Below are 16,062 nucleotides of genomic sequence, written 5' to 3'. Positions count from 1 at the left end.
CCCCCCCCCACACTTTCTTTTTGGTACAAATTGTCTATTTTATGTAATCCGACTGGAATGTCCTAATTCTGTGGATGTTCTTTATATTTGTATAGATTTTTGTTGGTTAAGGCTATTTATGACTTAAAGTGATAGTTCACCCAAAAATGAAATTTGTTCATTTATTCAATCTCATGTTGTTCACGTCAAGTGTGTGTGTGTGTGTGTGTGTGTGTGTGTGTGTGTGTGTGTGTATGTATGTATATATATGAGCAATATCACTCTCGTACTCAGTTCAACGGAACATGTGTGTGTAATTAAACAAGAAACAACAGAGTGCCTAATAAAACCATCTTTTGTGCGGAACTACTTCCTTCCGCCACGGATTCAAAGCTCAAGTTGACAGAAATAATGAGGTTATAAGCGAGAAAAAATGCGGCAAGACGTGAATTCAAATGAGAGAGCGAGAGAGAGACCGCGAAGCTAGACATTTCCTCTTATATTAACTAACGTACTCTACGATTAGCTCAGTGAATAATTAAAAAAAAACATAAACCCGGCTAGAACAAGCGGAGTGATACAAAATTGTGAAAGGGCATTCCTGTAGCGATACCAGTACAATATCTCACGGTTCTCAACCAATCAGATTTGAGAACCAGAACGAACTGTTGTATAAATATAAATATATATATATTTGCTAATCATTTTTGTCTGTCCATTTAAACACATTCAAAATGTTGATGCTTCAGAAATTACAAAAAGTTATCGTGAAAGTAATTCATATAAATTGAGTGGTTTAAGACTCAGCAGCTTTAATTTTGATCTATGCAAATACATGGAGTTCATGAAATATGGTAAACGGTTTTTCAAGTGTGAAAAATGCTTGATTGATGCTAGAGAACAAACCTCAATGGTTCTTACTTTTTAAGCATGGGTAGAGCTTCCCTGTTTATGAAGTTACCTATTACTTTCAAACATCATAATATATGGTTTGTTTAATTTAAACAGTAATGTAATGGTTTGATGCTTTTGTTAAGGTCGTCAACTGTATGATGTAGCAGCTGACACTGTTTACTGTAAATATGTTAAGTTACTGTACGTTTGACCCTGTTTGTGTCTTGTTCTTTTCTCTGCAGTGGTTAAGGCCTTTCAGGAGTATGTAGAACCAGAGGAATCCACGCCAGCCTCACCCCAGAGACGAGCTCCAGCAGCTGGGGGAGAAGATGAGAGTGTGCTGCTGCCCCTGGGAGACAACGTCCTCACACACAACCTGGGCATTCCAGTGCTCATAGTTTGCACAAAGGTAGCTGAAAGTGATCAGATCATTTGACCTGTCATATTGGGACCTATAGGTGTTATATTACCTATAATAAGAGTTTGGTCAGCATATTTGAGATCAGCTTAGTGAATGTAGTACGTATTCCATTACAATCACATTATTAAAGCATGCTTTTTAATCTGGTCTCAGGAATTGTGTATAAACAATACTATTAAAATTTGGGGTCAGTAAGATTAATGTTTTCGATTGAGTCTATTATAAATTTATTTGATTAAAAAACACAGTAAAACAGTACAAAATACAGTAATGCTGTGAAGTAGCATTACACTTTAAAATTAATATTTTAAAACGTAATGGCAAAGCTGAATTTTCACAGCCATCACTGTCTTCAGTGTCACATGATTGTTCAGAAAATATTCTAATATGTTGATTTTAGTGCTCAAAAAACATTTCTAATAAAAAAACGTTTACTGCATAATATTTTTGGGGAAGCCATGATTATTTGATTCATCATTCTTTGATAAATACATTTCATTTATATGAACTCAATTTGTAACATAGAGCACATCTTTACGGTTAATTTTTCATCAATTTTGCTGAATACAATTTTTTTTTGTCCTAACCTAAAAAAAAAATCTTACTGACCTTAAACCTTTGAATGGTAGTTTATGTCCTGTGTATAAATAGGCGTGATTAGATGTACAATTTGTGAAATTTGAGTGGATAGTTTGAGTTGTTTTGCTCTGTGTTTGGGGATTGAGTTTGTTGTTTCTGATGCATCACTGAGTGTCTTTAGCTGGATGAAAAGCTCTCTTTATGGAGTCTCAGTAGTAGCCCGCAGGTCCAGAGCTGCAGACGCACCATGCCCCCCTCACATGCTCTTTTGGATCAGAACACGCTCAATGATCTCTTCTATTGTTAGCCTCCCTCCAGCCCCGGGTGCATGAAAGACAACCCGTTTTTAAATGAGGTAGTTTAGGTCTGAGAGTAAAATGTTCACTCTTTGTTCTGTTCAACGTCAGGAGGCAAAGTGATCAAACAGCCTCACCCTGGGATAGAGGAGAATAGAGCCTGATTGAATTTCAGAAAGCAGTTCCAATTTCCAGTTTACTTGAAAGCACAAAATTCGCTCTTATCAATATGCATTAGTATCATCATTACTGATCTGCTAACAGCAGCAACTCACTGGCATACTACGAAACCTTTTAAAGGGATAGTTCACATAAAAATGTCAATTGTCATAATTTACTTACCCTCATAGTACTCATCCAAACCTGTATGACTTTCTTACTTTTGCACAACACGAGAAGATTTTTCAAAGAATGTTGAGGTTCAAACAACATTGGAACCCATTAACTTTCTTTGTATGGTCAAGAATAAAAACAAAACACTAAGACATTTTTCAAAATATCTTCAAGATATCAAGATTAGGTTTAATTTACTGCATTAATATATTGCCATTGCTTTATCACATTTATTTTCAGTGCTAAAGACAGGATGTTTTTAGTATACCCTGTGGTTCAGTACAAGGTCAGCAGTATCTGTGACATGCAGAGATGAGTTTGCATTTGCAGTGGCCAAGACTGATCTGTCCAAGATATTTTTGTCATGGCAGGCTCCTGGATTTTTTTAAGCAGCCTATTTGGCACCTCCTCTTCCTGCCAAAACGATTATGGCTGGCAATCAGCCACAACCTGAGTCATTCACAAACATGGCTGCTGCATCAGTCCTATTAAGCATGTGTTTGTTTGTTTTTGGGATGATGTGTCAGGAGATCAATGATGTTAAATGTATGGTTCACCCAAAAATGGCAGTTCTGTCATTTACTCATCCTTGTGTTGTTCAATTCTAATAATATGTCAAATATACTGCGCCTAAGACTGATTATGTCTGTCTCTGTGTTTTAGTGTGATGCTGTCAGTGTACTGGAGAAGGAGCATGACTACAAGGAGGAGCATTTTGACTTCATTCAGTCACACATCCGGCGCTTCTGTCTACAGTGTATCCTATTCACTCAGTCTCTGCAGTTTTGCTGATGTGATAATTCTCTTTTTTCTAGACTTTAAAGAAACATTTTGTTAAATTTGTGGTTATAAATGGCAGCTGTGGTTTCCAGAAACTCACCATAATAATTCAGGTATTTTGGGATTGTTTATTGGTGATGACTGTATATTTTAGTAAGTGATATAATGTATAAACAACATAAAAAAACTTGATTTTCACTACAGGGGGACTTTAAGAAATGACTGGCCCCAAACTTTTAAATGGTAGTGTACATAGTTAAAAATAATGAAATAGCTTTAGTTATGACCGTTTTACACAGCAATATTTCAGCTCTCATGTCTTCTGTCACTTTATTACAGTCGATGTTAGCCAAGCAGCCGGCCACACCAACAAGAGGAACAGTAAGTGTGACTTCAGACACCACACAGACCTCTCACAATTTTAAGTGTGATACTATTATGCTGCTTTGAGGATTCTGTGATCATGTTGTGAGACTAAAGTTTTATGCTTTTACAAAAGCCACTGAATCCTTTTTTAAATTTTTTTTATTGTACTTTAGATTTCTTTTGATTGCTGATTTCATGTAGTGGGAAACATAAATCTTCTGAATTGTTTTTGCATTTCCCTAACACCTGTTTTTTGTGTGCGTGCATAGGAGTCTCCTGTCCGGTCTGCATCTGGTTCACCCCGGCCGACAGGCCGGACAGGGCCTACCAATGTGGCAAGTGTCTCACCCATGACTGCGGTGAAGAAACCAGACCCCAGCATGAAAGGTAAGATATCTTACCTCGCAAGATTACACGCAGAACTTAAAGGAAGCTTTGTGATCTCATGGCTCTCTATTCATCAGACTGGCACAAATAGCATATGATTGTGCAGTCAAGCGAAAACAGTGTTTTTGTGAGAGTCTTAATATGAGCACTTTGTTCTCTCTGTTTCTCTCCATGTTCTTTTATTTTCTTTCCCACTCATCTCATTTTGCTGGTTCATCCCTCTACCTTTGCCTCACAGTCTAACCTCTTTAAAACACTGCCCTCATGAGGAGAATGTAGGAATAATTCCCTGAACAGAATATTCCCATGCATTCCAGTTGGTGTGGGGAAAAATGAAATTTTCCGATCATTAAGCTCAGCTGGCCAGCATGTTTCAAACCAGCAGGAATAGATTCAGTCGCTTTAATTAAATCAACTTTAATTAAATTATTAAACCTTCTCCCCATATAGGGTATCATAGTCCACATTTAAATATTTCAGTTTTCACCAATTTTTAGTTAATAGACATACTAAGCCCTTTTAATATTATAGTGGTGGTGATTATGAATCTGGATGAATGTTTGCTTTTGAACAATGAATATCAGTTGGGTATCCCCATTGTCACCTGAGGTCATTATGTTTAAATTGTTTCTGTGTTTATAGGAGCAGCGGCAAATGAGGGAGTGCTGGCCAACTTCTTCAACAGTCTGTTGAGTAAAAAGACAGGTGTGCCGGGCAGTCCTGGGACACCAGGGGCAGCAACAGGAACGGTCGTACAAGGCTCTGCCAAGAAAACAGGTAAGTTCTTCCTATTCCAGCCTCAACCCCAGGAACAGGTGAATCTCAAAAAAAACTGCCATGTATGTGTCATATTTCACCCCAAAATCATAAGTGGTGATAATGCATAATGAAATACTACAATATTGTATTGCAGTGCGTACGATTATTTTATTTTGCTTTGTTTTTAGCAATTAGAGTTTGGGAAAATGTTCTTAATTTTTGAAAATAATGTAAAAATGCAAACAATCCTTATTGTTCTAAAATTGGCCTCAGTTTCTTAAAAGCATGTCCGATTTGCATGAAATTTCGTGTGCATCATCTTAAGATACTCGACTTATTTTTATCTTTAAAGAATTATAATTACTTTTATCATTTTGGAGAGATAGGCCAGTGTCTTTGTGAGTGTGGTCTGTAGTGACTAATTGGCCTTTATCTTTTGAATATGATGTCTAAACTTTAAAACTTGGTACACATGGACAACAGGACATTCTGAGGATGTTTTTTCCCCCCCTGTGATTTTTGGTTGAATTACAACCTGTGCAATCATTCATGAGATTCACCTGATCACCTTTTATCATAATGTCTTTTGTTCCCTCTGGACAATGCTGTTTTATTTTTTTATTTTTTTTGGAGTTTTGCCTTTACAGCCAGAGAGAGTATCCAGGAGGCATGGGCTAAAAAGCCTGTGTGAGTGACACCACCATGGATGGTGATATCTCATACTCACTGGTTTTCATACCTAGAATAATGTCAAGTTCATATCAACTGCACTTTTCATTTTTTATATTTTGTTTCAGGTGTTTATATGAATTGCTAATATATTAACACATTGCTGTGTTCATTACCCTGCTGTTATGTCCCCATTGTGCTCGGATAAAGAACCACATGCAGTTTTTCTTTCCCTTTTCGTATCCTTCTCATTAAGTTTGCATTTGTGTAGCCGCACAGCATGCTGCTTTTGAATGCACACCAGCATGCAGCACTCATCCACATCCACCGGACTGGTTCCCATCACATAACCATAACCAACCCGTGTTATTTTCATATACGACAGAAACTACAGGAGATTACTCTGTTTTCTTTCTCTTCTTTCTTCCAAGGGCAGAAGCCGGGTTTGACTGACGTCCAAGCGGAACTGGACCGAATGACTCGTAAACCCGACTCAACGGTAACGGCCAACAACACCCCTGTGACAGAGAACGAGGCATGAGAGCGCCAACAGCATTGTCCACTCTGGAAATCAACATGTAATGACATAAAGGAGGAAAAAAAAAAGCTATTCGTGACCAAAATTCCCCCCACCTTGTGTGTCAATCAGCAAACAGACCGCGGTTTACTGAAAGTGTTGGGATTCTATCAGATGTATAGGCTCTGATGTTGTGGGGGAAAGAGAGGTAGATATTTGAAAAGATGCAACTGATTTTCTTTGTTTTCATTTCCAGACCTCTTTCTATGTATGTATGTTTGTTTGTTTATTTGTGGCGATTCATTTTTGGCGTGGCATAGGGCAAGTCAGGTGATGGGTGCTCTGTCCTTACGGAGGCAGCCAAACCTCTGAAGTGTGGGGCCTTGCTTAGCTTGGGGATCCTTTAACGGCACCCATTCTTCTCCTCCTGACAAGAGCAGAAACGCACTGCTGCATTCAACGAGCAGTCGCTTCAAGTGTTGCAATCAGCTACAGCTACTGCTAAAAGCCTAAATATATTCAGTGAAAACAAGAAATACTTGCAAAAAGTATATAGTGTGTACAAACAGTTAGATTTATGCTGATGTATTTATAAAAAAGAAAGCAAATCAAGCTTTTATTTTTTTTCTCTGTGTTTTATCAGTGAGACGTTAAGCTTCACTTAACATGGTTAACATCACTGATGTCATGACACTAATGACAAATACCCATTGGCCTTCAGCATACAAGAATGGCAGACGCTGCCACCTCTTTGAATTATGTAAATATGCGCTAAATATTTGCAATACGAGCTTTGATTTGATTTTGTATAAAATTGAATTATTTTAACAATTTATGAAGAACTATTTCAGATGAAACCAGCTTTGATGAGTATCAGCTTTTTCTTTTGGCTATGGTTGTTTTTGGAGGAGAGGGGCAGGGCAGCATCTTTCCTAGTATAACTCCCAAGTGCCTGTCATAGTGGAGGTGCTTGACTCCAAAAAAGGAATTGCACTGTAGCATTAACAGTCAATTTTTTTTGGTCCAGCTTCATGTAATTTATTTTTGTTTGTTTTATTTTGGAAATGCATGTCTGTGGTCATTACATTTTTGCTGCAATTACACGTTTTGCTCACTTCAGTGGCCTAGATTTTTGCTGCCATAGGGAGCTTGCCTTTCTTTTTGCGAATGTCAGCGTCCACATAAAACGTGTTTAGCGAGACATTTCGTCCCACCTCCCAGTTGGAAATTGTGGCTTAAACCACTGGCGCCATTCTCATGTGGCCAAGTGATAGACTGTAAGTCGTGTCTTTTGTTAGTCCTTACAAATGAGATCTTAGATTTGTTGTTATATGTTACCTGAAGACTGTAAAGTGATTTACGTAAAACATTCCCGATTTCTGTAGATGACCCTGTAGGCGACGCATGTTTGTTTCGTGTGCCCTGCCTCAGTGCCCACTGGAAGTGACGACTTTGCCTTCAGTGTAGCGTTCACTGTTGTCACTCCACATGCTCTGTCTCTTCACTCAGGGTAGTTCTGAGTCCATACAACAGCCTTGTTTGTCTTCATAGTACATTTCTCAACATTTTCTTCCACTACTGATACTGTATCATACTCCTGTTTCAAGCTAATTGTTTTCGGATATCCTTTTGTTTTTTTTTGGTCGCTGAAAATGAAACTAAGTTAGTTGGTTTCATTTGACAAATCATCCACAGACATGATGTAATGTTTTTTCTAAGGTTTTTAACCTTAATGTTGAAGTGGAGAAACTGTAAATGGAGCAGCTAAAGTGGCTTTTAAATGATCATTACATTTTCAGATGAAAAAGGAAAACGCAGACAATTGGAATCTGGAACCAAAGATGTAGAATCCACATGTTATGTCTATGTCGAGTCGCTGCCCTAAATTCCTCCCAGGTGGCCGCTCTTGGCTGAGCCTGGAGAAGCCATCATTCCAAAACGGATCCTCTGCTTATACTATGGTGGTCTGTGTTCAGTGTCCGATTTTTTTTTTCCACTAGAGTTTGAAGACTTTGTCCTTTTTTTTAAGCTCTTCAAGGGAATAGACCACGGGAAGTGTAGAGTTTACTGTTGTTTTGCATGAACTTGTGTTAGAAATATGAAAAGAAAGATCTCATACCAAACTAGAGAAGGAACTCGAATGAAATGTACATTTCTGCTGCATACTATTGTGTAACGGTTTCCATTTATGATGGGCAGGGCTAAAGCATTTGCTGATATTCAAGCACAACATTAAGTCTGGACTATATATACCTCTTGTTTTAGTGGTTAAGGTTTTTCATCTATTCAGATTGTATAAGAACTTATTGGGGCTGCCACTAATGAAGCCTCTGATCACATATAACATTCGACCTGCTTTCAAATCCGCTCATATAAACCTTAAATGCACTTAAGTATTTCATAGCATCCTCTGCATTTGCTGTGTGACTATATTCTCACTGTATAAATATCACTGACACATTCCTGTAAACACAACTCATTTCCCCCCAAAAAACTGAGTTTAATATTATTTCATGGCATTGTAACTTTTACTGGAAGTGAAGAACTGTTAATTAATCTTAGTTAAATTATCAAAAGTAACACATTGTTAGCCATTTAAACATTGTTTTTTTCCTCCCTCCACAAAGTTTGACAGTTACTGATTTTAATAGTAGCTTGGTGCAAATGTAAACTACTTAATGGACTAAGAAATTGAAAAACTAACAAGCTGCTCCTGAGATCCCTGAAGTACTTGAAAAAGCTTCTTAACTCAGAACCCATCTGTTTTCCCAAAGGAGATACACAACGGATAAAAGGTCTAAGGATGTCCACCAAAAGAAACAAGTTCACTTGGCTTCAGCTTCATTGATTTCTTTCCCTCAGTTGGGGATGATTGCAATTATATAACCAATAGCACATTTGATATGTTTCATTCAGACTAGGATGAAAGTTGACCGCTTTGTTCTGTATAATCCTTCTAATATGCACTTACCCCTGTAAGAAAGAAAATGTTGAGAAAATGCTCTGGCTTCCTTTCTATGACCTTTCTGTTCACACAACGGACTGTTTGTGTGCTATACCTTAAAGTGAGTCTGATTGTATGGCTTTAACTTGATGCAGTATGTGGCCATGTGAAAACTTTTAATGCAAACAAAGATAAGGAAACCTCTTTTTTTTCAGTCCTGGCTTAAATAAAATACAAATCCAGACTACAACTGTCTTGATTTTTTTGCTTATCATGTCAGTTGATTTTTACAAGATGCACAGCTTTTTAGAAGACCACATTACAGTACTTCAGACCTACAAATACTTAATTTAATATTGATCATTTGAAGCATGGTTTAATAGTCGCTACAGTTTTCAGATGGTTGCATGATTTTGGGAACCAAACCAGTTGGGGGCAGCGCTTGTCCCATCTCTAGCCATTATTTTTAGAGACGTTAAATGAAAATGTGTGCATGCATATATTTGAATATGTAATCTGTAAGAGTATGTGTATAATGTTATTAGTGTATATATTAGTATTTTATTTATACATATTAGTATAGGCAGCATGTATACTATTGTGAGAACCAAAAATATATTACGGCATAGAGACAGTATTTACAGTTTTTCTAAATCAGTCTACAAGTGTCTTATTAATTGTATAAAGCTGATAAGTACCAATATAACTCTCTAGGTAGGCTGCGCACTAGAGCTTGGAAACTGGCAAGCTGAATTAACATTTATTAATTTAACTAGTTTATTTTGTTACAAATACTTTTTATGAGTAGTAGGTAATTGTTGGTAATCTTTTTTCATTTTAGCTACGAGTATGTAATACTCGTATGTAATACAAGTTACGAGTATGTAATACAAGTACTAGTAAAGCGTGAATACTTACTAGCCACAATTTGAACATATAGTAAACAGCATCCCCATAGAATTCAATGTCAAAACGCTTCAACTGAAGTTGGTTTGAAGTAATAAAGGTTAAACCGGCTTGCCATAGTGACACTTTAAACTGCTGTGTCGTTTCGCGTTTGATGAATCCTGTATTGCCATCTTCACCTGCATAAGGGAAGACAAGAACTCAAAACTTGACGTTTAGAAGTATGACTGTTTTGTGCTATTGCTTCTCTAAAAACAGTCGTCAGGACTTCACATAAAAAGCCTCTATCCTCACAGGAATGTAGTTTGGAGGGCGGAGACTCGCAACATTACATTCTGCATCCAGAAACGGTGAAATATGGACACTGCCATGAGAACAGCCGTGATCATTCGAGATCGTTCAGCACTCTTCCCAACAGGATCCGAGCACAGCGCGACGGCAGGAATGGGGCTGGAGATGACGGAGAGGTGGATGTAGTGTTTGTGCTCGGGATCTGTAGGTCATACTCACGGCTGGAGTTTATGGTGATCGTTTTGTAACGAGGGTTGTTCTTTGTTGAGACACTGTTTTCTGCCTGGCTGTTTTCAGAGGACCAGGGGACCGCGAACCAGCTCTTATATCTGGGCGGGACGCGGAGATAAGAGTTCAGCATGAGGAATAACGAGGAGACTGAGGGCTTTGATGGCGAGGCCTCCAACACCTCGATGATTTCAGGAGCCAATAGTCCGTATCAGCCGACCACCGAGCCCGTGCACTCCAGAAACGTGTTCAGGGCCATTAGGTGTGACCTGGACTATATCAAATCACATTTCGGTGTTTTAAAAGTTATCGAAGTGGTAAGTTCAAATAGCCACAGTGTTTCTCCGTTCCATGATAAACAAGTTGTATTGGCAACACATTTAGAGTCAGTGAGGTGACATCCTGAGAACAAGTCAAGATGTCTTCATCTTCGGCAGTGTCATCATTTTCTTTCTTTCTTTCTTTCTTTCTTTCTTTCTTTCTTTCTTTCTTTCGATTGTATTGGTGTGAGAAAGACACTTGTCCCATTTTAAGATTGTGAGTAGGACAGCAGAAGTCCTGTCTTCTTCAACAATGCCATAGTTTGTTTTTTTCTTTAATAGTTTTAAGTTCTTTCTTTCTTTCGATTGTATTGGTGTGAGAAAGACACTTGTCTGTGAGTAGGACAGCAGAAGTCTTCTTCAACAATGCCATAGTTTGTTTTTTTCTTTAATTGTTTTAAGTTCTTTCTTTCTTTCTTTCTTTTAGATGCTCCTTCCTGATGATCGTATTAGTGTAGGCAAGACAAATTTCCCTTTTTTTATTATACGTCAAAACATTCAAGGCAAGACAGATGTCTTCGTCATCCAAACAGTGGCCTCAAAAAGCCTTTTCCACACAAGATAACAGATCTGCTTTCCACATATTTCAGTTAGATATTCACTCCTGATTACATTCTTCTCATATTGGATTAGTGTGAGGAGAGCAGATTTCCTCCTTTTTGGGTTTTTAAATCAAAATATTTCCTGTTGGATACTTGCCGACAGGCGTCAAAATCTCTGGAATGCATCAGTGACGGAGGGGAATGTTGCCTGGAGTCTGAATGAATTAACTTTCAGATTGCACATTAGGTCTGCTTGATTGGCAAAACACCCAAAAAGCTATAGAGTCACTGTGGTCAAACTCACAGAAGAGCTTTTTTTTTTTGCCTGTGAACCTCAGCCAGATGTTAAAAAAGGAGTGGGAAGCATAAGGAGAGAGAGAGAGAGAAAAAAAAGATGGCTCTCTGTTGTTCTGCTGCCTCAGCAAAAGCAAAGCATCTCAGATCGGGCCCTCATGGTGATGCACAGTTAAGAAACGGCATGCACAGGGGAAAACCGTGAAACTAAGGAAGTCATTATATGAAACAAGGGCTTGTGTACGCTGCCAAAGGAAACGACCTGTGTGCCACGTACAGAAGTCTTGTCTGCTCAAAGATTGCTTAATGGATCAAGTTTTTCTGCTTTTATGTGCGTCTCAGGGCAAATGATTCAACAGTCACAATTTAATTGGATTTATTAAGTGATAATACTTGGGAGCACTCACAATAGCTGAGATAGAGGACATATGGAGTTACATGCAACACTTGTATCTTCATGAACGCTATGCTGTTTTGTGTGGATCCAGAAGCTTCATTTGCCTGTGGAGTCAGATTACAGGCAGGCATGAGTAGTATAGTAAAGCTCTGTTCATTACTGACCAGAAACCTTAATATCTGTTTTGACTCTTATGTGATAGACTGCAGCTCTTCAAAGATGAGCAAACATGTCTATGCTAGAGGCGGAAATAAAAGTTAACGAACAAGCCTTTAGTTTGTTTAATCATGTTTAATCTATGAGCTGTTACTTTCCTCAGGTAGATAATGCCGTTTGGGGCAGTTTGTTTTGCAGTAATGAACAGGTTAGTGAGAGAGGATGAATTAAAATAAAATGCTGAACTAAAAACTAAACAGGATATGATTCAGAAAGTTCCCACATAACTTTTAAATTGCAGCATTCGAGTGATATTCCTTGGGGTGTTTTTAGCTGCGACCATAAAATTTCAGATCAATCATTCCACAAAACAGTTTTAATATATTACCCTTATAAGAAAGGCTGTATTGAGCTCTGCTAGTTAGACTTTAGTTGATTTAGTCACATTATCATGTTTTTATGTGGGATTCCTTCGGGTTCTGTGCACTGGATATGTCCTCATTCTGTCCTGCTAACAATCTGAGTGGTATTTAGATTGTTTGGAAAGTTTTTTGGGGAAAAAAAGAGCAAATTGATCTGTAGCGCAGAACTTTTCACATGGCTGCATGTTTCCTGCTGTTGACTTGCCAAGGATATTCAACCACAGCTGTTTCTCCATGTACTGGCCAATGATTTACCTAAGGCCCCCGTGGGATGAGGAGAAGTCTTTTTGACTGTTTAATCTTTGCAACGTATGTTTTTGGCCATCTGCAGATGTGGCCTTCTTGGCTAATATCAATGGATCACCCCATTCCATTCACAGATGAAACAAACATAGTCATTGGACTTTTGTATACAGATATAATCTGTTGGGCTTCTACAAAAATATAATTCTTATCTTAGGGGGAGTTTCTTAGGGTTTACATAATGTGTTTTTTTTCAAATCTTGACAGAACTGATCGTACGAGGTGTAAACTGTCTAAAAACATTTTAATTATGATAAATAACTATAAAATAAAATATACACTATATACTGTAAAAACTGTACACCACCATTCAAAAGTTCTCTTATATTTTTTTGATGTTTTTGAAAGTCTCTTATGCTTACCAAGACTGAATTAGTTGGATAAAAATATATTAAGATTAGTAATATTGTAAAATATTATTACAATGTAAATGTTTCTATTTTAATATAGTTTAAAATGTAATTGATTTATTTGATGGCAATGCTGAATTTTCAGCATCATTACTCCAGTCGTCAGTGTCACACGATCCTTCAGAAATCATTTTAATATGCTGATTTGGTGCTCAAGTAACATTTCTTTATTAAGAAACATTATTATCATTTTTAATTTTTTTTTTCTTTGGAAATGATTTTCGCTAATTTTTCTACATTTCTAAAAAATTTTCAGGATTCTTTGATGAATAGAAATGTCAAAAGAACATAATTTATTAGAAATAATGCAGAATGCAGCAGTGAGAGTGGTCTAACGAGCCAAACAAAGCTCATGTTACACCAGCTACCAGTAGCTGTTCGCATCAAATTCAAGGTACTGATGTTTGCCTACAAGACAACAACTGGCGCTGCACCAATATACCTAAACTCACTAGTTCAAACTTATGCGCCCTCCAGAAGCTTGCGTTCTGCAAGTGAACGACGCCTTTTGGTGCCATCCCTAAGAGGCACAAAATCACCCTCACTGACCTTTTCCTGGACTGTGCCCAGCTGGTGGAACGACCTGCCTATCTCAATCCGAGCAGTTGAGTCTTTAGCTATTTTCAAAATACATCTAAAGACACATCTTTTTCGCCAGCACCTGACCAACTAATACTAGAACTTACCTATTCTATTCTATTCCGTTCTATTCTATTAAAAAAACCTAGCCAAGTGTACTGTGCTAGACTAACTGAGACTTGTCACAGCACTTGTATACTGTTGCTCTCTCATTGGTCTGATTACTTTTGTTGTTTTCCTCATTTGAAAGTCATTTGTTTATCCATATTGTAAGTGGATAAAAGTGTCTGCTAAATGAGTAAATGTAAATGTAATACAAATGATTTATATTTACAATCTTATGTGTTTACTATCACTTTTGATAAATGTAATGAATCCTTGATTAAAATTTTTTTTTTTATGGCATATGTGACCCTGGACCACAAAACCTTAAGTCTTAAGTCGCTGGGTTGTTTGTAGCAATAGCCAAAAATACATTGTATGGGGCAAAATTAATGATTTTTCTTTTATGCCAAAACAAATCAAGTAAAGATCATGTTCCATGAAGATATTTTGTAAATGTCCTACTATAAATATATTAAAACTTAATTTTTGATTAGTAATATGCATTGCTATGAACTTCATTTGGACAACTTTAAAGGCGATTTTCTCAATATATTGATTTTTTTGCACCCTCAGATTCCAGATATTTAAATAGTTGTATCTCAGCCAAATATTGTACTATCCTAACAAACCATACATCAATGGAAAGCTTATTTATTCAGCTTTCAGGTGATGTATAAATCTCAATTTCTCAAAAATTGACCTTTATGACTGGCTTTGTGGTCCAGGGTCACATATAAGAAAAAAATCTAGGTATACCAGATGACCTTGCTGATCAAGTAGTTAGTTGCCACTAGTCATTCTTAAATGGAATGCTTTGAAATGTTCTTGGTTAGAGATACTCCAAACCCTTTTGTTTTTATATGGCTTTCTTTCTACAACCAGTTTGACCAGGAAGGACCCTGTCAATTAAGGTAGCTTCAGACCTGAAGGGCAAAACTATTGACCTGCTAGTTCTAAAAATGAAGCCACCAGATCCAGATGATTCCACCTTATGGCATTTGGATTCAGTTCTGGATGTTTTTGGTGCTGTCTCAGGCAATGAAGTAGCATCATAAATGTGTCATTTTACCTTAAAGGATAGTTTTTCAAGTTGTGTTTTGATAAGGGCCGCTAAATATAATGAAAGAGCTCTCTCTGTAATGTAGCGAGTTTATGGACTTACCAGATGTTTTTGGCCTCTCCACTCCCTCTCACAAAACTTATGTAATGTGGAGAGCTTGCTTGTCTGCAAACATCTCCAAGGTTAAGGAATAGTGCTTTAAATTTTGTGCAAAGAGCAGTTCCCTTCAGGCGAGGAAAAGACTGTTGGGTGGGAGCTGGAAGGCTCATTTCCGTTTAAGGAGGCGCTCTTGGAACACAATGCAAGCTGTCAGACCAAGCCTCCCACCATTAATTTTCTGGACACAACAGATGGCGTGTGTACAAACTGGGGATTTGACTCCATGTGGCCATTGCTACAAGGAACTTGCTGATTGCCTAATCTAGGGGGCTCTGAAGGATGGCAGAACGAGGGTGGGGAGTGACGTATAATCATTACTTAAAATCTTGGGCTTTCTGTATGCCTGACACCTGCTGCCTTTTGGGATGCGGGCCATACTGCGTTTATCAAGAGCAATGATCTCATCTCCAAATGCACATCTTTAGTCTGTCTTTTTGATAGGGCATGACGGCCAACTGAAGTGATGCTGGCTCTGCTAGCACTATGACAGTAACGTTTTGATGTGAGCGGTCATTTATCTTTGGTCCACACTTCCTTAATGCGATCAGTGCAAGTAAGCCGGATGAGATAGAGAAGGGTTTGCATTGTGTTAGTAGGGCAATAAGCTTACATGAGGTCAGCCTTCGTTTGAAATTCTGTGGAAATATTAAATTATGTTGTAGCTAATAAGATATGTTGCCAAGTCCAAGGTTGGGTAGTATTAAACAGATATTTCACCCAGAAATGAAACTTCTGCCATCATTTACTCACCCTCATGTTATTCCAAATCGGCTATTTTCTTTCTTCTGTAGAACATAAAAGAAGATATTTTGAGACATGTCTCAGTCATTTGTTGTCCATACAATTGACATCAGTGAACACCAAACCAGTTTGGTTACCAACATTCTTCAGAATATCTTCTTTATGTTCCGAAGAAAGAAAGAAGTCAAACAGGCTGGAGTGACATGAAGGTGAGTAAATGTTGAA

General features: G+C 37.7%; 2 protein-coding genes across 5 annotated transcripts in view; both read left to right on the top strand.

Moving 5' to 3' along the window:
- LOC107564548 (cytoplasmic dynein 1 light intermediate chain 1-like) overlaps positions 1 to 9,171 on the top strand; it is a 17,040-nt gene extending 7,869 nt beyond the window's left edge. The window contains exons 5-10 of the mRNA XM_016249654.1: positions 1,116 to 1,282; positions 3,166 to 3,284; positions 3,582 to 3,663; positions 3,918 to 4,035; positions 4,678 to 4,812; positions 5,895 to 9,171. Of these exons, the coding sequence (XP_016105140.1) occupies positions 1,116 to 1,282; positions 3,166 to 3,284; positions 3,582 to 3,663; positions 3,918 to 4,035; positions 4,678 to 4,812; positions 5,895 to 6,004 (731 nt within the window). The 3' untranslated portion in view covers positions 6,005 to 9,171. The remainder of the gene's footprint in view (positions 1 to 1,115; positions 1,283 to 3,165; positions 3,285 to 3,581; positions 3,664 to 3,917; positions 4,036 to 4,677; positions 4,813 to 5,894) is intronic.
- Positions 9,172 to 9,838: 667 nt separating this feature from the next.
- Positions 9,839 to 16,062, top strand: part of cmtm4 (CKLF-like MARVEL transmembrane domain containing 4) — a 21,921-nt gene continuing 15,697 nt past the window's right edge. Inside the window, exons 1-2 of one of the 4 annotated variants that reach the window (XM_016249646.1) lie at positions 9,842 to 10,051; positions 10,127 to 10,666. In XM_016249646.1, coding sequence (XP_016105132.1) covers positions 10,481 to 10,666 — 186 coding nt within the window. In that variant the 5' untranslated portion in view covers positions 9,842 to 10,051; positions 10,127 to 10,480. Of the gene's footprint in view, positions 10,667 to 16,062 lie in introns of all 4 variants that reach the window. The other 3 variants (XM_016249647.1, XM_016249648.1, XM_016249645.1) reach the window with 3 other exon arrangements.

Source organism: Sinocyclocheilus grahami, unplaced genomic scaffold, assembly GCF_001515645.1.
Source record: "Sinocyclocheilus grahami isolate Dianchi unplaced genomic scaffold, SAMN03320097.WGS_v1.1 scaffold946.1, whole genome shotgun sequence".
Classification (NCBI taxonomy): domain Eukaryota; kingdom Metazoa; phylum Chordata; class Actinopteri; order Cypriniformes; family Cyprinidae; genus Sinocyclocheilus; species Sinocyclocheilus grahami.
The sequence above is the reverse complement of the archived record's forward strand: the minus strand, read 5'-3'. Positions and strand labels throughout refer to the sequence as shown.